The sequence below is a fragment of the Plecotus auritus genome (assembly GCF_963455305.1).
Source record: "Plecotus auritus genome assembly, chromosome: 1".
NCBI classification, from domain to species: domain Eukaryota; kingdom Metazoa; phylum Chordata; class Mammalia; order Chiroptera; family Vespertilionidae; genus Plecotus; species Plecotus auritus.
The window spans coordinates 70825130-70847574 of NC_137770.1; the positions used below are offsets into that span (position 1 = coordinate 70825130).

General features: G+C 50.3%; 1 protein-coding gene across 1 annotated transcript in view; it reads right to left on the minus strand.

Moving 5' to 3' along the window:
• The window catches only part of STARD9 (StAR related lipid transfer domain containing 9), a 142164-nt gene that overhangs the window by 16449 nt on the left and 103270 nt on the right, over positions 1 to 22445 (minus strand). The window contains exons 21-26 of the mRNA XM_080657070.1: positions 19248 to 19420; positions 18333 to 18795; positions 6724 to 16836; positions 6343 to 6540; positions 4513 to 4696; positions 4007 to 4144 (exon numbers count right to left, since the gene is read on the minus strand). Of these exons, the coding sequence (XP_080513196.1) occupies positions 4007 to 4144; positions 4513 to 4696; positions 6343 to 6540; positions 6724 to 16836; positions 18333 to 18795; positions 19248 to 19420 (11269 nt within the window). The remainder of the gene's footprint in view (positions 1 to 4006; positions 4145 to 4512; positions 4697 to 6342; positions 6541 to 6723; positions 16837 to 18332; positions 18796 to 19247; positions 19421 to 22445) is intronic.

Here is a 22445-nt window from a genome sequence, read left to right on the forward strand (position 1 = left end):
AGTGCCTGGACCAGAATGGCCATCAGTTTGAAACAGGTATTGAGCCCTAGCTTGTTTGGCTCAATGGACAGAGTGTTAGCCTGCAAACTGAAAGGTCCCAGTTTCGATTCCAGTCAAGGGCACATGCCATGGTTGCGGGCTCAATCCCCAGTAGGGGTCATGCAGGAGACAGCCGATCAATGATTCTCTCTCATCATTGATGTTTTTCTCTCCCTCTCCCTTCCTCTCTGAAATCAATAAAAAATATCTATACTAATAAAAGGGTAATATGCTAATTAGACTGGGAGACCTTCCAGATGTCCTTCCAGACAAAGCCATGGTGGCGGGGCCAAGGCAGAGGCAGTTAGGGGCAATCAGGCTGGCAGGGGGAGGGGTGAAGTTGGGGGTGAGCAGGTCAGCAGGGGGTGGCAGTTGGGGACGATCTGGCTGGAAGGGGGGACAGTTTGGGGCAAGCAGGCCAGCGTGGGGGGGAGGGGCAGTTGGGGGCGAGCAGGCCAGCAGGCAGGTGAGTGGTTAGGAGCCAACAGTCCTGGATTGCGAGAGGGATGTCCAACATCCCCCGAGGGGTCCCAGATTGGAGAGGGTGCAGGCTGGGCTGAGGGACACCCCCCGCCATGAACAAATTTCATGCACCAGGCCACTAGTATATATGTAAAAGAAAACAGGCATTGACAAAAAATTATTCATTTCTGTAGATTCTTTTACATTTTGAAAATGAATTGTATGTTAATAAATACTTTACAATCATTCAAAGTGTGTACACATTTTGGGGGTACCCTGTATATATACTTTCCAAATGAATCAATGACTTAAATATGAAAAATAAAACCATACAAGTTCTAGAAGGAACCACAGGAGAAATTCTTTATAACTTAGGAATGGACAATGTGATACTTTTTTTGTTTATTTTTTTGTTAATCCTCACCCGAGGATATTTTTCCGTTGATTTTTTAAAAATATTTTTTTTTATTGAATTCAGAGAGGAAGGGAGGGGGAGGGAGAGAGAGAGAGAAACATCAATGATGACAGATAATCATTGATTGGCTGCCTCCTGCATGCCCCACTCCAGAGATCGAGCCTGCAACCCGGGCATATACCCTTTACCGGAATTGAACCTGGGACCCTTCAGTCTGCAGGCCAATGCTCTACCACTGAGCCAAACTATCTAGGGCTTTCCATTGATTTTTAGAGAGAGTGGCAGGAGGGGGAGAGACAGAGAGAGGAAAACATCTATGTGAGAGAGACATATCCATTGGTTGTCTCCTGCACAACCCCCCACGGGGGCAGGGGATCGACCCTGCAACAGAGGTACGTGCCCTTGACTGGAATCATGGGCCAACGCTCTATCCCCTGAGCCAAACCAGCTAGGGTGAGAATGTGTTTCTAATTATGATTTAAAACATAGACACTATAAAAGGAAAACTGATAAATAAAACTTCCTGAATGGCTCCAAACACAGTAAGTAAAGTCAAGCGATAACACAGAACTGGAAAAAAACATTTGCAATTCACATCAGGCAAAGGGCTATCTTGCCACTATATAAAGAACTCTCAGTAACTAGTAAGAAAGAAGAAAAAAAATGAGCAAAGGGTATGAACAGATGGTTCAACAGTCCAAACATTTAATAACATGTTAACAAGAGAATGGGAGGAAGGTGGACTCCCGCCTGTTGCTGGTGGGAGTAAAAATCAGTATATCTGTGAGGGAAAATCTATCAGTATCTATCAAATTTTCAAATGCATATACTTGTAGAACAAGTCCACATTTATCCTGCAGATATATTTGCACATGTAAGAAAGCTATACATGCACAAAGCTATTCACTGCAGCCCTGTTTACAACAGTAAAAAAATTGAAAACAATCCAAGGTAGAGGATTAGTTAAAAAAATTACAATGCATCCCTACAATGGAATGCTATGCAGCAATCACAAAGAAAAAGAGAAAGTTCTCTACACTGTCATGTAATGATATACTGATTGGAAAAAATATATAAAGGACAGTGGTATAATATGCTTATTTTATATGCAAAAGACACTCTATCTAGGAAGATATCCCCCCTCCCCCCAAAAAACAACACACACCACTGTTTTCTTGGGTGGGATGAGGGACATGGACTAGGTAGATAGGGAAAGGGATGGGTATTTCCCTATATACCCTTAAATATGTATATATTTTTTGCCTTTTCCACTTCATATTATCTATATAAAACATCACATTTAATAACATGGAATTCAAGAGAAAAAAGAAACACTATTCAACTATTAAAAAGAATGAGTCAGCACTAGATTTACTGATATTCAAGATCCAACCAATATTTTTAAAGGAAAAAAAGCAAAGGGACAAAGTGAGTACAGTATGCTTCCATTCATGTGCTTTACAAAAAGATATCTTTTTTTTTAATATATTTTATTGATTTTTCACAGAGAGGAAGGGAAAGGGACAGAGAGCTAGAAACATCGATGAGAGAGGAACACCGATCAGCCGCCTCCTGCACACCCCCCATTGGGGACGTGCCCGCAACCAAGGCACACGCCCCCGACCGGAATCGAACCCGGGACCCCTTAGTCCGCAGACCGAAGCTCCATCCACTGAGCCAAACCGGTCAGGGCAAAAAAGATACCTTCTTATAGCCGCACAGACTGTCTCTGGAAATATATACCAAACAGGACGAATGACTGCTTCTGGGGAGGGCAAACAGGAGGCTGAAATATGCACTGACACTGTGTGTCCTTGGCTACTGTTTGAAAACTATGTATCTTTTACTATGTGAAGTTTTTCTTTATAAAATGAATTTCAAATTTTCTATCCCTAGCCAGGTCTCACCTCTGGGCTCCAGATCTGTATTCCAACAAGCCCCTGCATTTCTCACAGGTGCTTCCAACCCAGTAAATACAAAACTAGATTCATGATCTTCCCACAAAACCTGTCCGCCTCCAGGGCTTCCTGTCACTGTCGTCAAACCCAAAGCATGCATTGTTCTCAACCCTCCCTTCTCCCTTCCTCCACATCCAGTCAGTCCGTGGATGCTTTCTCTTCTTTGAATCCACATCAGTTCATCTTCACCAGGAGCGCCCTAAGCCAAGCAATCATGAACTCTCACTCGGCTTTGCCATGGTCACTAATGGGTCTACAGAGCTGCTCTTGCCCCTTCTCACAATCTCATCCTTCTCTCCCTACTTAAAGGCTTTCCAGCAGCTTTGGGGAAGTAACATGATCAGATGGATTAGAAAGGCCCAGAATTCTCAATTTAGTCCACACGATTTTGCATTTTCAGGTCCTTTTTTCATGTAATTCTCCCATCTGACTCTACATTCCAACCAAACAAGTGTTTTAGTTCCTCAAACTCCTCCTCCCTCAGAGCCTCCCTTGTGGGCCCTCTGGACACCACCAGCACTGAGCTCTCACTGCCGAGTCTCTCTCTCACCATCAGGCTCAGAGCATCTTTACTGAGCATCCAGACTAGGTCAGGTTCCACCTTTCACATTGGCTTAGCATCCCTTCATCTATGCTAATAATGTATATATACAAAAGCCTGAGCAACCAGCCGCAGCTATCATGCACACTGACCACCAGGGGGCAGACGCTCAACGCAGGAGCTGCCAAGGGACAGCAACTTTTCAGAGTGCCCTCTTGCACTCCAGGACCCCTGGGGGATGTTGGACTGTCGGTTTCAGCCTGATCCCCGCAGGCCAGACGGAGGGACCCCACTGGTGCATGAATCTGTGCACTGGGCCTCTAGTTATAAAATAAGCTCTTTAATATTTATCCTTCTAATAGTCTAAGGACAAGAATAGTTTTGCTCACTGCTGCACCCTCAATGCTTAAAACAACACCTACAAAACAAGCAGCTGTTGAATGAATGAACAGGGAGAGAAAGACAGAACTAGAGGAAAGGCCAAAGCCACTGTCCATCAAGTGTCAGCAGTGACCTGAGGCAGAACTTCCTGCCCAAACTCTTGCATTAGCAGCCTGGTCCCGAGCTTATACCTAGCATCTGCCTACTCACCACACTGCCTGGGGACTGGAGCTGGCCTGACAAGGCTGGGCTGCTGTTGTAGCCAGAGGTGACACCAGAGGAGAGGCTTCCATTGGAGCTGGTGCACAGGGAGCTGGAGGTGGCCAGGGTGTGTAGTTTTTCCTCTTCCTGGGAAGGACAGATCACCGTCAACCAGCTTCTGGTGCACCCTCACTACCCAGGCCCCACAGCCCCAAATCCACCCCTCTCACCTCCCAGGTCCCATCACCCCCAGTACCTCCCACCTCAGCCTCACACCCTCACACCTCCCCACACCCCCACCCCAACTCTATACCAAGGCAGCCTCCTCCCAGACTGTGGCCCAGCGACAGGAGCTGGTCTGATGAGAATGACACGGAAAGAGAGTGAACACAGCTTTGACCTGGCACCAGGGGTCAAATGTTACATCCCATGCCTGAGGCAGCCCAGTCTGAGGTCTGACCAGTCTGAGGTCTGCGCCTCCAGGCTCCAGGCCTACCCTGAAACCTGTTTCCCACCCTCAGCAGCTGGGAGATGATCTGCTGGCGGATTCTCAGCTTCTCTTGTTCAGTTTGCTCCCGCAGTCGGTCCCGGGCCCGGGCGATCTCCACCTTGGCCTCCTCACGAGCCCGCTGGTATTCTCTTAGCATCAGCTCTATGTCAGAGAGTGGCTGAGCAGACCTTGACGCTGACCCTGGGTTCCTGGGAAGGACCAGAGGGGCAGAGAGGTGCCTTCTAACACAGTGGGTGGGCGATGGCCATGGCCTGCTCACCCCAGGCCTGCTCAACACTTTTTTTTAACTTTAAATAAATTATTTTTCAATTATACTTGACATACATACTAGTTTCAATTATACAACCTAGCGATTAGACATTTATATACCTTACAAAGTGGTTCCCCTCTAAGTCTAGTACCCATCTGACACCATATGTAATTATTACAATATTATTGACTATATTCTCTATGCTGTACTTTACATCCCCATGACTATTTTGTACTTTTTAAAAAATATATGTTTTTATTTATTTCAGAGAGGAAGGGAGAGAGAGACAGAAACATCAATGATGAGAAAGAATCATCAATCGGTTGCCTCCTGCACGCCCCCTCCTGGGGATTGAACCCACAGCCCAGGCATGTGCCCTGACTGGTAATCAACCGTGACTCCCTGGTTCATGGATCAATGCTCAATCACTGAGCCACACTGACCAGGCTATTTTGTACTTCTTTTTTTAAAAAAATACATTTTTATTATTTCAGAGAAGAAGGTAGAGAGAGAGAGATAGAAACATCAATAATGAGAGATAACCATTGATCAGCTGCCTCCTGCATGCCCCCACAGGGAATCAAGCCCGCAACCTGGGCATGTGCCTTTGACCGGAATCAAACCCAGGACCCCCCAGTCCACAGGCCGATGCTCTATCCACTGAGCCAAACCAGCTAGGGCTATTTTGTACTTCTTAATCCCATCACCTTTTTCACCCATTTCCCAATCCCCTTCTCCTCTGGAAACTGTTAAAATGTTCTCCATATCTATGAGTTTGTTTCTATTCTGTTTGTTCATTTGTTTTTTAGATTCCACATATAAGTGAAATCATATGGCATTTGTCTTTGACTTATTTCACTCAGCACAATACTCTCTAGGTCCATCCATGTTGTTGCAGATGGCAAGCTTTCATTCTTGTTTATGGCTAAGTCATATTCTATTGCATGTATGCACCACTTTTTCTTTATCCATTAATCTACTGATGGACACTTAAGTTATTGTAGATAATGTTACAATGAACAGAGGGGTGCATTATGTTTATTTAGTGTTTTGAGTTTCTTCTAATAAATGCCCAGTAGAACAGCTGGGTCCTTCTTTGACTTTTGTTACAGCCTTTGTTTTTTAAAGTCTATTTTGTCTGGTATAAGTATTGCTACTTATTTCATGAAATACCTTTTCCATCCCTTTACTTTCTGTGCAACACCACTCTTGAGTGATCCAGCCTCTCTGCCCACAGGGTCTTCAGTTTGATTTTGTATCTCATTCGGAGGCTCAGACCTGCAGTCTCCTTATGCCACAGCTACTCTGTTCATCCTCTCCCAGGACTTCCCTTTGCCCACCCCTCCTTCGCCCTCCCCCCGCCTCCTCACATCCTTTGTTCCCTTTGCCCCCGCTCCCGCAGCCACCTCCACGTGTCCACAGGTACAGAAGACCCACTGATGGAATTGCTCCTGTGAGAGAAGCTGCAGCCTGCAGCCTCCAGGACACTAAGACTCAGGCCCTGCTCCCCACAACCCTCACACCCCACTCAGAACCCACTCCCTGCAGGGTTCTGGGTCCACCCGGTTCTGGGTCTACCCGTACCTGGTTGTCTCCACAACATCCTTCCTCAGTTGCTGCAGGTATTCTCGGCGCCTGCTGGGTAAGTCAAGGTCACGGGTGGGGAGGTCCCTGTTAGGCAGGAAGCTCAGTTGTTTCTGGGGGCTGAGGCTTCGTGTCCGGCGGAAGTTCTGAAGTCGCTCAGCCCGCTGTCTCCGGAGCGACTCAATGGTTTGTTTTTGCCTGAGATAAAACATGATTGATTCACTGAAACTGGCCATGAATGCCCTTCTCCATTTTATAATCTCTCTGACCCCTGGAAGATCCCAGAATTGAGCAAGAGGAGAGGGAACAGCCAGCTCGTAGCCTTTGGTTCTTTCCTCTCAGGCCCCTCTTTGCCCTCCCACTCCAGGCTGGGACCCTTACCGGGCATGGAGCTCCTCCCAGGTGGACAGCACAGGTTCCCTGGCAGTGAGCGCCTCCCCTGTCCCGCTCTGCAGCACCTCGAGCAGGGCATCTGACTTCCCAAAGCCGTGGTGCAGTTTTGCTTCTGTGAGTTCCGTGCTGAGTGGGAGGTTCTGGGCCCCGACTTGCAGGGGGATCTGCTCCTTCTGGGACCACGCAGGGTCCTGGCTCTGGGCGCCCACAGGCTGTGAGGGAAGCTGTCCCTGTTCTCCAGCGCTGACAACATGTCTGGGTCCCAGCAACCCCGTCACTCCTAGCTCCCCACGAGAGCCATCCTGAACCCCACACCAATTACTAAATTTGTTATGCACTGGGAGGTCCCTCAGGCTGTGATGCTGAGGCTCAGGAGCCATGCACGTCTGGGAACTGGGGCGCAGCAGCCCCTGAGGTTGGCAGGCCTCAGTTGGGCCAGAGGTAGAGCCCTGGAGCCTTGTTTTGTCAGTCAACTCAGACACAGGGCAGGGGCTGAGGTGCTGCACGCCTCCCCCCGAAGAGGGATTGTTGACAGTGGGTTGTGGCTCCACTAGAGATGCTGAACTCTCACCCCCATTTTCTGTCCTGCTCTGCCATTTATTTGGCTCCCTACTGCAAAGTGGGCCACACTCCAGGGGAGCCATGTCCTCGGGGACAAAGCCCTCAGCCGGTCTCAGACTCCTGGTCCTCAGCGGCAGAGGCGGCAGTCTGCTCTGGACCCAGGAGGGGGACTGGGGCTGACGCTGCTGATGGGGCTGCTCTAGGAAACGAACTTGGGTTTTTGAGCTGTGCTGTGGGCTGCCTGGGGAGCTTCCCTCAGGCATGGACCTGCCCTCATTCCTTTCTAAGGAACTTCTGCCTTCACACAGACCCCACCCTCTCTGGGAGCTGCCTGCCTCATCAATGGCTTGAGAATAATTATCCATTGGAGGCTTGGGGGAGTCGAGGGGAAGGTCTGGGCTGGAGACAAGCTCCTGATGGCCTTCAAGAGGGTGCGCTAAGTGGGTGGAGAGAGACAGAGAGCCTAGGGGGAGCTCTGACCCTTGAGGGCTGGCATTAAGTGCGAGGATCGGGGAAGAGGCCCTGTCCACCAACAAGGCACTTGTGGGGCACAACTCCTTCGGGACCCCAGGCTCCCCGACAGACTCCACAGCATTGGGGCAGGGTTCTGGGGAATGAGGGAGGCTAAGGCTGGGGCTGCTGACAGCCAGGCAGGAGGGTTCATTGGGCTGGGTGCTGGGCGGCAGGGCAGCATCAGGAGAAGCCTGCGGGCTCACAGAAGGGAGGTTCTGCCCTAGTGGGGCCTTCTGAAACCTCAGATGGGATGAGGGTACTGCAGGGCTCTGGGGCCTGCAGTGGGTGCTTTCTTCCTGAAGATCTGGGGGCCGTGCTGTGTTCCATGCTGTTCCCTCCGCCTCTCTCTTCTGAACTGTCCCTGAGTCGTGTCCCTTTTCTTGAGACATGGTGGAGATATCTGAGCCCAGCACTTCAAGGACCACACTGACCTCCTGAGGGCTGGCCTCTGGGGCCTGGAGGTGCAGAGGTGGGGAGGCCAGGTCAGTCTGGATGCCCTCATCCACGGTGGTCTGAGTACAGCCGTCTATCATGAGGGTCTGGGGTGCCTCATCTGGGATCTCCCTCTTGGTGTTTTGCTGCTTTTCAGCAACACCTGGCTGCGAGAGACTTCCCAGTAGCTCCGAGGTACTGTGTAGGAGCTGTGAGAGGTGGAGAGACAGGTTGTGCATGCTGGCCCAGGAAGCCAGATCAGAGACCGGCACTGCGCTGGCTTCCAAATAGGCAGAGGAGATGTCCGTGTGGCTCCAGTGGAGCCTGCAGCCCAAGGTCTGTGTGCCCTGCTCCAAGGTATTCATCCTGGACTGTCCCCCAGGGCCACCCGCCTCTGATGGACACAGCAGCATAATCTCATCCACTGGGCCTGTAGCACTTCCTTCAGTCCAGGGGGACTCACTCCTCAGAGGGCCTGCTTCAACAGGGGGGACCTGGAACTGGGCTCTCTCATCAGGACCCTTAGCGGGGGCTGCTCCTTCAGGGCCCGTCAGGATGTGGTGGTTCCCCAAGGCAAGCGAAGAATCCCATACTTCCCAGGCCTCATGTGAACCTCGGGAATTGGCACAGGTGCTGAGGTGGGAGTGGAATGGGGAGTTCTGGTCTTCTAGGCCATTGTCCATCCTGGAGCACTGGGCCATTTTTGATGGTACCAGGCCCTGGGGTGACTGGCTACAGGAGACATCAACTGTATTGCCAAATACATACTGCTTCCAGCCAATGGGTGCAGGGCCCGCTGGAGGGCAGGGCAGAACGTAGGGATTGATGTCACTGGAGCCAAAGTGCGATGCTCCTCTGCCTGCCTCAGAAAGCCACTTCTCTGGCCTGGCCTGGCCACCCAGGCTCTGTGGCTTTCCCTGCCGGGCCGGTTCCACTGTACCGGACATCCAGCAGGTCATGAAACTGGGGGTCGGCATGCACAAGGGAGCTGAAGGCATTGGGTAAGGAGGGCTGGCAGGTTGAAGGGGCCTGTGATCAGCAGAGCTACTGTTCAAGTCAGATGAGGCTTTCTGATCGCAGCTCGCAGCTTCCAGAGATGTTCCCACTGCTGACTTTTCAAAGGATTGGCTCCTAGGATGTGGGTTCCACAATTTGTTAGGCCCCTGTGTCTCTTCATCTGTGGGGGAAGGAGGTTCCACACTCAAATTCAGCTCCTGAAGAGACCGGGAAGAGCTGATCACAGAGAACTGTGGCCTGGGGGGGGACCTGGAGTGTCTGGGGCCAGAGAAAACTGCAATGACAGGAAGTGAGTGCCTGTGGGGGAGAGCCGGCTGCTCCCTTCCAGAAGAGGGCTGGCCAGGGCTCTGGGCCACAGGCACCACGGGGTCACTGGCTGAGTCTTTAAAGCCCGATGAGAACATCTTGGGCACAGAGGCCTTGGCTGCAGTCCCCTCCTCTTCGCCTGCATCGCTCATCTGAAAGCCATCTAAGTCACCTTCATCGGAATGTGGGGGATGCATGTGCTGGGCAGGGTCTTCACCACCACCTGAAGCCTGCTCTTTCTGCTGCTTTTCCTCCTCCCAGAGACTGCCAACCTGGGGACTGGAGATGTGCTTTAACTTGGCTACAAATTTGGCTTGGGGATCCAAGCTACTGTGATCCCTGGACTTGGTGGAAAATTGTGGCTTTTCTGGAAGGCATCTGACAGCATTTTCTAAACATCCATGCTGTGGTTCCACCAGCAGCTCACTCTCAACAGACCCTTCACTTAAATTCAGGGTATGTTGTCTCCTGGTTGTTGCAGGTAGCTCTGGCTTGGTTTGAGACTCCTGTGCATTCTGGCCATCTACTGAGCTGTCCTGAAACTTCTTCAGTGGCTCAGAGCACACGCCTTTAGGAAAAGGGGCAGCCTCAAGCTCTGCATGGGCTGTCTTCTTGGCAACCTTTTCCTCAGGATCCCCTGCAGCAACTGAGGGGCTGAGGGAACCTGCCTTTATGTCAGGGGCAGAAGGGGAGCTGCAGCCTTGAGCCAGAGAGAGGACAGAAGTGGTGGCAGAGGGTTCCAGAGTGCTGCTGTCTGGTGGCCCAAATTTCACATGAATGCCTTTGGGCTCAAGGCCATGTGTCAAGAACTCATCAGAGTCACTGGAATAGCTCTCTCCTCTCTCATCCATTCCACGGGCCCTGCAAGATCCTTTGCAGGTTGGGTGGAGAGTTTGTGGGGCAGCCTTCCCCAGGTCACCATCTCTGTAACACAGTAAAGTGGAGGAAAGGGAGGAGAAGGCATAAGCAGCAATGGCTTGAGGGCTGCATGGTTGTTGACAAGGAAGAGTTCTGCTGCCTTCCTGCCCCCCAGATGGGCTGAGAGTCTTTCTGCCTTCAGTGCTCCCTGCTGAGAAGACAGCACAATCTGAAGTTTCCTGTGGACATCTGCACAGGGCCTCCTCTCTCACTCCGCCAGGATCTGGGCTAGGTCTTTGATCGGACAATGGAGCCGGGTCAAGGTGTTTGCTGCCAGCCCTGCAGGCTTCTGCCAGCCCAGAACCAACACTCCCCATCTTCACACACTGCTGCGAGGGAACTTCCAGCTCAGCTCTTCTCAGGACTCCAGGCAGGACGCTACTTCGTTCGGGTTGTGCCCTTCCTTTTTCTAAGCCACTGGAAGCCTCGAGGTCTTGGACATGGTCTTGGTTAGGCCCTGAGAGACTGGCAGAATCCTGAACGTTACAGATCACAAGCTGACTTTCAAAACAGGTTGTTTTTTCTCCCTGTGCAGCCACGGTGAAGTTACCCGACTCTCCTCCATATGTGGTGTGTAGAGTTCTAGGTTCTGGGTGTGTCTGGCTGCTCTCCTGACTGCCAGGGGGCATGCCCTCTGCCATCTCCCAGGGAATGGACTGGCTCTGCCCAGGCTGAGTCACTCCAGGATTGTCAGAAGGTTCCTGAGAAGATAAGGCAGCCTCTACTTTCCCTGCTGTTACCCTCCTGGCTTCCTCTATGGCTGAAGAAGGAAGACTGTCTGGGCCTACAGGACCAGCAGAAATTCTAATTGCTTCTTGCTTTTCCTCCATGATTTCAAACGGGCCAGAATAACATATAAACTGCTCATCTGCTCTCAGAAAAGGTATCAGTTTTCCAGAATAATGGCTTTTGCCTAGAGCAGGGTCAGCATGGGAGAAAGTCTGTGAGGACTGGCATGGCCCTTTAACTTCAATGCTGGGCAGAGGCTGAAAGCTGTCTGCAGAGAGGGGTGTGGTCTTAAGGGCTTTCCTCTTATCAGTCCATAGATGTCCTGGTTCAGCAGAGGGAGACGCCACATGAAACCCCTGTGCTTCACTCTCATTCCCAGTCCTGTCTGACACTGGCTGGTCTGTTTGTTGACACTGAGGCCTATCAGGGGCCCTTGAAGAACATTCAGGCTCTAATAAAGTCTCATAGTAAGGAAGGACTGTGCCTTCAGTCACCAAGTCATGAAACTGTTCTCCGTGGGCCTTTGCCTCTCTGATCTCCTCCAGCACAGCTAAGCCCATGGATGTATGTGTAGGGGGCTCAGGGTGTGGCTCCAGGGACAGAGTTGCTGAGAAAGTAGCACTGGTAGGACTAAGGTCCTCGGCCTCCTTCTCTGCCTTCTGCCTCACCTCCCTGCCCTGGTTGTTACCCTCTGCTAAGGGACAGTTGGCCCTCTTTTTAAGTGGGCTAGAGACCCAGTTAAAGGAACTGGCTCTTTCTGCTTTTTGTACAGCCTTGGCTTCAGAAGCAGAACCCACCCTGGTACTCAAGCCCATTGAGGTGCTTCTGGGGCCCCCTCCCAGGGTTTGGGGGCTGGTGCTTGCTGATCTCCTGCTCTCAGTCCCCAGGGGAATGGTCTCTGGTGCACCAGATTGATCCCAAGATCCTATGGCCATGAAGACTGCAGACCCACAGCAAGCAGTGTGTGCCCTGGAGGACGCCTCTTGCACATTTCCCTGTGGGCTGTGGCTTCTGGGCTCTCCACTCTGGCCCTGACATCCTGCTTCAGTTACCCAGAGACTGTTGGGCATTTTCAACACTGTAGGATCCAGCACATAGTCAACTGAAGAGATGCCTATAGCATCAGGCGCATGAAGATAGCTTCTTGGCCGTCTTGGGGAACTCAAGGGCAAGGTGTTACTCAGGTCTCGATGGGGAGCCATAGATGAGTCTGGCTGACTTGGCAATGGGCCTGTCTCCTGGCTGAAAAACGTGCCCATACAACGTTGGCTTGGACTAAGAAGTTTCCGAGTCGATGAGACCATTCTGTATTGCTCCTGTAGGCTATCTCCTCTTTGCATAGTCATTTCTTTAACTCTGCCTTGAACTTTTGGCTCCTCTGGGTAAAAACTACTTATGTGTTTGGGAACGTGGCTTTCCTGAAAACCTTTCATAGTCTCTGATTCCTCAAGACTTTCCAAGCCACGGGGCTGCCTTCTGGGGCTTGCTGATGCATGCACCACCTCACTTTCCTCCTCAGAGGGCCACTCGGGCCTGGACCGGAATGGCACAGCTCTAGCCAATGCTTTCCTTCTCCTTGGATTAACAAAAGTTCTGGTGCACTCACTGTGAGTTGTACATGTCCCTAAATAATCACAAGTGTCCCTGGCTAATACAGCTGGGGGACTGTGCTCTCTCACAAATTTAATATCTTGTACCCAGTCTCTTGACTTGAAGGGACTCGGGATGATTTTCTGGTCCTGGGGATCTTCCCCAGTGCTACTGCTAGTATCCATTTCTCCAGCGTCACCATCCCTAAAATCAGTATCATCTGTGTATTCTGGAGAAGACAGCTGATCCATGAAGGACAAGTGGTGTCTAGAGCTGCCTGGCTTCAGGACATGATCAGCCATCTCCTTGTCCTGGAACACAAACTCATGACTGACTCCCAGTGTATGGGAAGCATATAGCTGCTTATTCTGCTTGGATTCGATTTCCAAGATACCATTTTCTAGCTGCATGACACTCTTAATTAGCCTAGCCATTTCGTCAGCATTATTAACTCTTTTATTCTGTTTTTTTCCAGAAGGTGGTTCTTTGTGATTTAACACTTCTTGCAACTTTCCAGGGCCTTTACATTCAGTGAGGTTTCTTTCCTGAGAGTATATAACTGATTGGAACCTTTCTTGTGTAGATTCTGTCCATGGCTGCTTAAAATCTTCTGAGCTGTCTCTGGGATGGAGAGACTTTCCAGGAAGCCCAGTTTCATCCTTCCATTCCCCCCTGTGGATTGGACTCCCATCCTGGGCCATTACCTCTGGGCTCCTTACTCTATGATATGCTGATCTAGACTTCAAAGAAAGAGCAGTTCCCCCCAGCATGTCCTTGTCAAAACCTAAACTGATGGTTTTATAGGTGAAATCAGACCTGGCCCCCAAAGGGGACTGTCTGTTCCTATCAGAGGCCTGGCTCTGTCTTAGGACTGCGTTCTGCTCCTGCCCTTCTTCCCCACTTGCCTGAGACTCACAAACAGAAAGGGGCTTCCCAGACCCAGAACTGTCTGAGGAAACGGTGCAACTGGACTGTATCGTGGTCTTTTCTCCCTTGAGTGCTGGAAGACTGTGTTTATTTAAATTTCCAAATTGATTTTCATACTCACATACTTTTGTGCTGGCAGATGTAAGAAAATGTCTGTTCTGAGCAACAACAAAATATACTGAATTATGGCTTCCAGCGCGTTTCCCTATTTCCCCACTAACCTCCGTGGTATTCAGATCAACTGGCCTCTCCGCTGTGACCTGCTGAAATGAGGCCATCTTGGAATTCTGTTTTTGTAAGAGCACTGGCAAACTGTTCTTTAAATAAGCATTCTGGAGGACTTGGTAGTCCTGACCAAAGCCCCAGGCCTCCCTGGGGGGTGGGGAAGGCACTCTGGCTTCTCTGCAATCTGGGATCTCTAAGGCCGTTTCTGTCAGGGCATCCCGGCTTTTGGTCACGTAGACTGTTTCTAGGGGAGGTGGCTGCAGGGAAGACGGGCATGAATTCCAAGGAGCAGAGTGCAGGTACAGCTCTGGACCTGACGGAAAGGCAAAGGAAAGATTGGCGTGTCTTCCAACCACTTCCTTGGAGCTCTCCTGGTAGTCTGCCTCCTCTTCCTGTCGTGGGAGGTGGCTGTTGTGATTTAATTGCCCGGCCAGGCCTACACTGTTCTTCTTGAGAGGAGCACAACTTTGGGGCTGAGGATCTTCTTTGGTGGCTACAGTAACATTACTGTGACAAGGGTTCTTCAGGAAGAAACATTCATCAGAGGAAGTCATCAATCCAGGCTTCCTCCCGCTACTCTGAGAGGACTCTTCCAAGTTGTTCTGTTTGATGTCACATGCTCCTGTCATGGAATTTGCCACCTTATTCTCTGCTGCAAAGACCTGTGCATTTGTAGCTCCAGAAGTCAATGATTCTATGTCTGCTGAATAATTTCCACTGTAACTCACCTCTTTCTCACTAGTTGTAAAGAAATCTGAAGTACCTTCTAACTCGACGCTCAAACTGTCCTGTTCTTTCTCTGCCCTCAAATGCCTAATTTTGGATATATGGATAGGAAAGTTGTTGAACTTCAAACTGCTAGATAGCCCAGAACCAACTACCAATACAGTATCTCCTCCTCTGCTAGAAGCCTGGGTCAGGGAACCAGAGTCTTCCTCTAGGGAGGTGAAAGCCGGCCTGGGCTCTCCTATGGCCTCCAACACAGGATGAGATAGTTCAAGGAGGTACTTTTGCTGAAGGGCAGCCCAGTCCCTCTCACAGGCGCTGCCTACGTAAGTAAATGAGGTGGCAGAGGCAGGCAGCATGCTTGGTACACTCGAGTTGTTGGATGTTTCAGAGTTGCCCTGCTGGGCTGGGTCAGAGACACCTCTGGCCTGAAAGGTGCCATCAACTCCAGACTGAAGAAGCCTGTATGACCCCCAGAGGGACAACCTGGATGTATCAGAAGCAGGAATTGTGTACACAGCTCTGACACTGCAGGGCAGCTCCGCACCACCTGAGGGCAGTGTGGAAGTGTAGGACAGGACTGCTTCTGTACCCGATGGCTTTAGTTCTTCCATCTTTGGCCAGAATCCAGGCCTCTCCTGATCACTGGGCTGTAATTCCTGGACATCAGGACTTGGACATAAAGAACCCACTATTCCCAGGGGGCTGTTGGGATTGATCTTGGAGTCACAGGAAAACCAGGAATCCATGGACAACAGAGGGCTCCCTCTTGAAAGCGGCATGCTTTGCAGAGTGGTGGCTTGCTCAGAGGAGCTTGCCCCCACCTCCGACTCAGGCTGTGCACAGCGGGGTAGGGGCTGGGAATCAAGGTAAAATGAACTGCTCATTGGCAGGATGGCATCCAGCCTGGCTCCTGTTCTTTGGGTGATGGGACCAAGCCTGCACGTTGCCTCCTGGCTCACAACGGGCAGACTGGAGGTCTGCAGGCGCCAAAACGTCTCTGTTGGCATTTCATCAGCTGAACTGAAGAAAGGCTCTTCTTGCTGTTCTTCCTCAGCGTCAATCAGGCTATCCAGCGAAAAGCTCCTGTGAGCCTGGGTGAACAGGCCCCTGTCTGAGCATGTGGTGAAGCCCCTCGTAGACGCTCTAGCTCTGGCCCTGGGGTCGCTGTGGCCATTGGTAAGATAACTGTCCCCCGGGCTGTCCTGTGGGCTTTGGTTCCCCTTCTCGGTCAGTGAGTCCTCGGATATTTGGCTGTTGTCACTTTCAGTGTTCTCTGACTCTGGGAGATGCCATTCCCTCCCCGGGGGGCTCCCTGGCTTCAGTGGCTCCGTTGGGGCTTTGGCACAGACACAGGAGAGAGAATCCACTGAGTAACTGCTATCTGCATCCGATAAATCACCCTCTTTTTCTTTTGTGGGACCCTCCACTGGGCCGGCATCTGTGAGTGAGGCCCTGGTGTCTGGGCTCCCTGCACTGTGTTGCCTCTTCAAAGGGCTGCCATGAAGCAAATGAGAGGACTTTTTGGTAATGTCTCTGACCCTAGTTGCCAGCACCCTCTGCTGCCCTTTTGATGTCCTGTTTGGAGAAGGTGGTTGGGATTCTGTCCAAAAAGTTTCAGCTGCCTTTCTATGCCCAGCTGCCTGTTTGAGTCCATGGGGATGTGAGCAACTGCAACTGGCTCCGTTAGCAGCCTTGTGGGTCTCAAGGTCCCCTTCTTTTTGCCGCCCTGCTGGTCCGTGGCCAGAGTCCGACAGTCTCTTAGTCCTCCTGGCCTGGGTGGAAGGTGTGAGGGCCTCTGGCTCATCCCTTGGCTTCAACATGTTAGCTGGTTGGCTCAGAGAGGCTAAGCTCTGAGACAACATCCAGTGTGGCTGCTGACTCCCTCTCTCCCTTTCCTGGATGCTGGAAGATGTAGAGCTCATGCTGAAGCAGGTGCCTGGGGCCCAGGCTCTCCTCCGGGCCAAGGCCGCCCTGGCTGTGCAGAGCTGCCCCTCACCCAAGGAATGGAGGACATTGTTGCTGAAACTCCCTGCCCTTGGAGGATAAGAAGCAGCCTGGGACAAAGACTCTTCTGATTGGGTTTTCTCTGATGTCTGATCAGTAGAGTCCGGTATAGGAGGTAATGTGCTAGAGGGATCCCGATTCAGGAAAACACTGTGGAGACAAGGAAAGCCACCTCAGAAAAGCAAGCAGTCCCTACTTCCTGCTGACAGAGGGACTACAAAGTCCCACTTGCTGCACTGCAAGAGGTGAGAAACTAGGCCAATGTCATGTCCCTACATCCTTTGGTGTCAGAGGAAAGTTTTGTAGGAACAAAAGGAAACTGTGGACTATAGTCCTGGCTCTCGAAGTGGCCTCAGGTATACTCTGTTCCTCAATATTTTATCTCATAAAAAGGTTGAAGTTAATCAAATCATGCTTTTAAAGAAAACTTCTAATTAATTGGCAATAGGAGGAACAGAGGAACAATTTAAATAATACTACAAGGAATCAAACGGACAAATCTGTAACATAACACATTCTAAAGAACTGGCCCACTCTCTTTAACAAATCAATGATCTAAAGAAATAAAACAAAAAATTGATTAAAAGAAACTTAAAAGACATAACCACATGCAGTGTGTAAAACCTATTTAGATCTTAATTTGAACAACTAACTATAAAAAGGTATTTTTAGGCAATTAGAGAAATTTGAATATGGCCTAGGTGCAGAGTATACCTAATAATTTATCTTAATTTTGTTAGGTGTGATAATGACAATGTGGGTATAAGAAAAGTCCTTATGTTTTAGAAGTGTATACCTTATGTAGGACTGAAATGACATGATGTCTAGAAGTTGATTTAAAATACTTCACCAGAAAAAGGAAGGAGGGAGATAAAGCAAGCTTGGTAAATCTTGATAATTGCCGAATGTAAGTGTTAGGTATTATTCCCCCAAATTTGTGTATGTTTAAAATTTTTCATAATAAGAAGTTAGTGTGTTTTTTTTAAAGCCTGCCTACTACTCTGAAGACCAGAGAGGTGAGCAAATATACCACCACCACAGACATTAATTGTGTACCTACTATGGGCAAGGACTGTGCTAGGCCCAGAGGATATAAAGGGGTAGACACAGTCCCCTGTTCCAAGCATCCTTGGGAGATAACATATCCTCACCTTGACTGAATGTAAGGAGTGAAGGAGAAAAGAAACAAGACGATCCCAAAGTGAACCTGGAGTCAGAAAGACAGTGTTCCACTCACTCACCAGTTGGCAGGTGGGGTCGGGAAGCTCACTTGAAGTGGCAGGTCAGGTGGGGAGGGAAGAGGAGGAAATGTAGGGACAGAGTCTGGTTTGAGGCAATATGAGATGGAGGTGGGACAGGAATACACAGGAGATGTAAGTGGATAATCAGAGTCTATAGATAAAAAATAAGGTTCACGTAGATTGCACCAAAAGAAGCAAGAGCTGCCTCTCAGAGTGGGAGAAGGGAAAAGCCTCAGACTTAGCGGATATCAACTACAGAGAAAGAAGAAGAGCAGAAGAGGAAAAGGGTGATGAGGAAGAGATGAGCAAAAACTTCTTTCCATTTTATAGACTGAGGAAGCTGAGGCCGGGCAACGAGGTTGTAAACCTCAGCCAGAGCTTCCAGGGGACAACTGCTGCCTGTACCTGCGTAGCTGGGGCAAGTACCGGAGGCAGAGCTCTCGTAGGCTCAAAAAGCTGCCACTTGTCGATTTGCTTCTACATTGACGTCCTGGGAAGGCATCAGGGCTGGGGACCTGGTGTGGGGGCTCCAGGAAACCATCATCCTGGAGCCAGTACAATGCCTTGAGCTGCTCCAGTCTCTTCTGGGCCTCCAGCAGCCTCCGCTTCTTGATGCTTCTCTCTATCTGGAATGAGACCTTTTTTCGCCTTAGGTTCCTGTCTGCTGCCCGAAGAGCTCGTCTCTGCAGGAGTTGGAGTGGCACCACCCTCTTCTGGCTCCTGACCAGTGGGGACGGTTGAGTCTCAGGATATGTCTGAAGCCAAGAATCAGTGGGCACAGAGGCCTCAAGTTCTTTCTCTGCTGTATGGTCTTGCTGTTGCTGCAAGCTGGCCAGCCAGGTCTCTTCTCTGAGCAGCCACTGCTGGTCTGGAAACCAAAAACATCCTGAGAGAAGGTTGGCACCTCCCTCCCTGCCGGTGGCTGCCTGGGCTCAGACACCCCCGCCCATAGCTGGACCTGTACAGAGTGAAAGAGCTGGCCAGGGTGGCATCCCCTTACCACCTGGCAAGGGAATGAAGCCCCAGGTCTCGGCACAGCAGGGGGCACGTGGTAGGGTAGGCAGCAAAGCAGGGACAAATGTGCGCATGAGAAAGAGTAAGCAGAGGTTCATTACTCAGGGGCAATAGGAAGCTGCTTCCTTATTCTTGCTTCCAGCCCCTTGTCAGAGCTCTGGCCTCTAAAACAGAGGAGAGAATGCCTAATACCAAAGATTCCATCGTATCACAAAGAAAACAAAGGCGAGAATACAGAAGGCTGGGGAAGCATGAAAATGACGAGGTTGGAAGATGAAGCAGACATTGTGAGCAGCGGGCACCTACCTTCTTTAATCTGCCAGCTGACAGGTGCCTGCTCGAATTCCAGGTCCTGGTTGGCTCTAATCTGTCGTGCTAGGATTTGCTGCCTCAAATCCTGCTGCTGAATATCGGCCCTTTGAGGCGTCTCTCCAGCCCTGGGTAGCTGTTCCTCTTCACTCTGCTCCCCCAGCACTTTCCTGTCACAGAGGGGCCGGGGTTACCCAGAGAAATGCAAACCCAGTTCAGTACAAGCCAGTGGCTATCGAAGCCTCTCTGAGAGAGCCCCTGAATTCAACAGGGCAGAGAGGCTTTGGACTTCTGGCAACTTGGGACTCCCAGGCGTGGTGTCACAGGCAGCTCATGATGTCACAGTGCAGGATGGAGAACAGTCCTTAGACTAGTATATTCTTAGATTGTGGGTTAGCAGAAACACAAATATATTTTGGTTAAGGAAAATAACCAGGAACATAAAGCAGCTTTCAAACAAACAAACAAAATCCTGTAACATTTTAGCTAAATCAAGAAATTTTGTCCTTTAAAAAAAGAGTTTTCTGCTGGAAACAAAGTGGAGCAGAAGCCCAGAACCACTGTAGGAATGGAGGGTCTCGCACATGTGCAGAGACTACAGCTGCACCTCTGTTCCCTGGAAGGAGACCCTAGTCCAGCGGAGAGGGGATGCACATGCACCGCCCGTGTGAGAGCAGCGTGGAGGAGGCTCCCGAGTGTTAGACTGTAGTATCCCTTTCACGGACAGATGCAGAAGCGTTTTCTGGTGAAACTGTCTGGGATTTGTTTAGATCCAGTGGGGAGGAGTAGGGGAAAGTGCGTGGGTATGTAAATGAAACAAGATTAGCTATGAGTTGATGTTTGTAGTGTATTTGGGATTTTCCAGAATACAAAGTTTAAAAAGAACTCTAGATTACAGTCATACTTCATTCTGCCACCAGGTTCCTGTGTGAACATGGATGAGTGAGAGCCTTCCCCTGAAGACTGACAGCTTTGGCCTGCATGCTAACTTTGCCCAGGTTACACACTGACTTCTAAAGAGGACCTCACGTGCTGTTTCTGCAGGGTCACCCCATCCCTGTCTTTCAGGTTAACTGCATGAGCACTTTGATGCATGTGAGGCAAAAGGCTAGGGATAGTAATAGTAATTGGAATAAAAAAAGTTAATGCCACATGAACAGAAAAAGCAGGAAAACATTTTATACACATGTGTCATGCCTGCACTACTGCTCCAAAATATGTCTGAAGGGTCAGGATCCACCAGAGGCTCACAAAAGCGCCTGAATCCAGCCTCCCGCAGCCCTCGTTCCAGCCCCAGGGTGCCAGGACCTGGGACTGGAACCAGCTCTCAGTCCGAGCAGTGTGCTCTAAAGGATCACTCTGCTCAGGAGATTTACATTTCGTAGACCAGAATGAAACCTCGGAGGCTTTCGAAGCAGAGGTCTATAGCCTGTGAGGCAGGCTGGGTTTTTGTGAGGGAAGCATCACAGGAACACAGCCGCACCACTCATTATGTATGGTCCAGGCTACTGCTGCGCCGCACTGGCTGAGCTGTCACTGCAGCAGAGACTGTAAGTCCTGCAGAGCCTAAGATACTACCTGGCCCTTAACAGATCATTTGCTGCCTCTCACTTAGAGGAATTAATATCTCTTAATATAGGCCTAGGAGGACAGTGAAGGATGGCTGGGAGGGAGAGTGACTAGACGGATGAGAAGGGCATAGTAGAAGCTGACACACCAGCAGTGTCTTCTCTGTGAAGGACTCTGTGAGGTCACTCGATGTACTGTAGGTCCAAGGACTAGGACAGGCCCTGATACTTGAGCAGGTGGCACTGCTGCTGTGGGCAAAAGGCCAAATACACAAAGTGGAGTGTACATAAAAGAGCAAAGACACTCTTTGATGCATGTGAGGCAAAAGGCTAGGGATAGTAATAGTAATTGGAATAAAAAAAACAGTTAATGCCACATGAACAGAAAAAGCAGGAAAATATTTTATACACATGTGTCATGCCTGCACTACTGCTCCAAAATATGTCTGACCACAGAGCTGAATTCCAACATAAGCCCATCTGAGGGTCTCAGACAAACTCAGCTAAGATCCACGGGGCAGGAAGCGGGTCTATATTCTGAATTCCCTGAGAGCATTTAGCTTCCTTCTCTGCCATCTCGAACCCTGATTGCAATTTCCTTCTCCCTAGAGGTGAGCTCCCTCTAGCCCTCCTCCTGGAAAGTGGCAGCTGCTAGAAACCTATGAAGTAGTTTTCTTCACAGCAGCATCAGGCCTATGAAGAGGGGCGGTCTAGGAGGATCACTGCAGACAATGCATATTCACCCAAGATGCCACCTGCCATCAGGCTGAAAATGGCTCCCCTGCTAAGTACATCAGCCAAAAAGCAAGTGAAAAAGAAAATACCAACCTTATGCTACATATCTGGGTAGATTACCAAGGGCAAGCTTCCAGTTACCTGCCAGCCAAGGACCTCTATCTCTCTCAGATGACTGCCCTTCATCTTGGGTGGCTCCTGCCTCCCCCAGCTGCTGCCTGGTCCCCTCCTTGCCAGCACTCCATGGTGCCCTCCTGGCCGCCTTGAGTCTGACAGCTTCTGCAGCAGAATGCAGCAGCGTCTGCTTACTAATGCAGCAGCAGTGGTAGCAGCAACGACAGTATCTCCCAGGCCCTGGGCACTTAAGGTTAAGCCCCCAAAATTCCAAATGGGAAGCTGCAAAGAACAGTTTCAAAGACAAACCCCTCTCTGGTCCAGATCACTGCTGCAAGAGGAAATGAGGCAAACTAGCAATTTCCCCTGGAGTCAGAGGCTTACAGAGAATGGCTCTGCAACTCTCTGGAGTCAGCTCCGGCTTTGCAGGCTCCCCATGGGTACTCCTCCAGAGAGAAAGGGGAGGGAAAGAAAGCCTAGGACAAGGAGAGGCTTGGGAGCAAACCCTACCCAAAAGCAGAGGAAAGACTGTCATGGAGATGCAGCCACACACCACTGGGAACCCAGCTGACAACAGGCAGTTTTCTCCACTCTTACGGGTTCTCTCCCCAGTCCCTCTGCCCAATCACAGGCCAGAGACCCACACACCCAACTTCTACCAGGACTGGCACAGGATGCTGGCTACGGCAGCTGGGCAGGACCAGCTCAGCCTACAGGCTCCTAGAGCTGGTGCTAAAGAGTGGAGGCAGCGAGTGGGAGGCCTTGATTCTCCCATTTC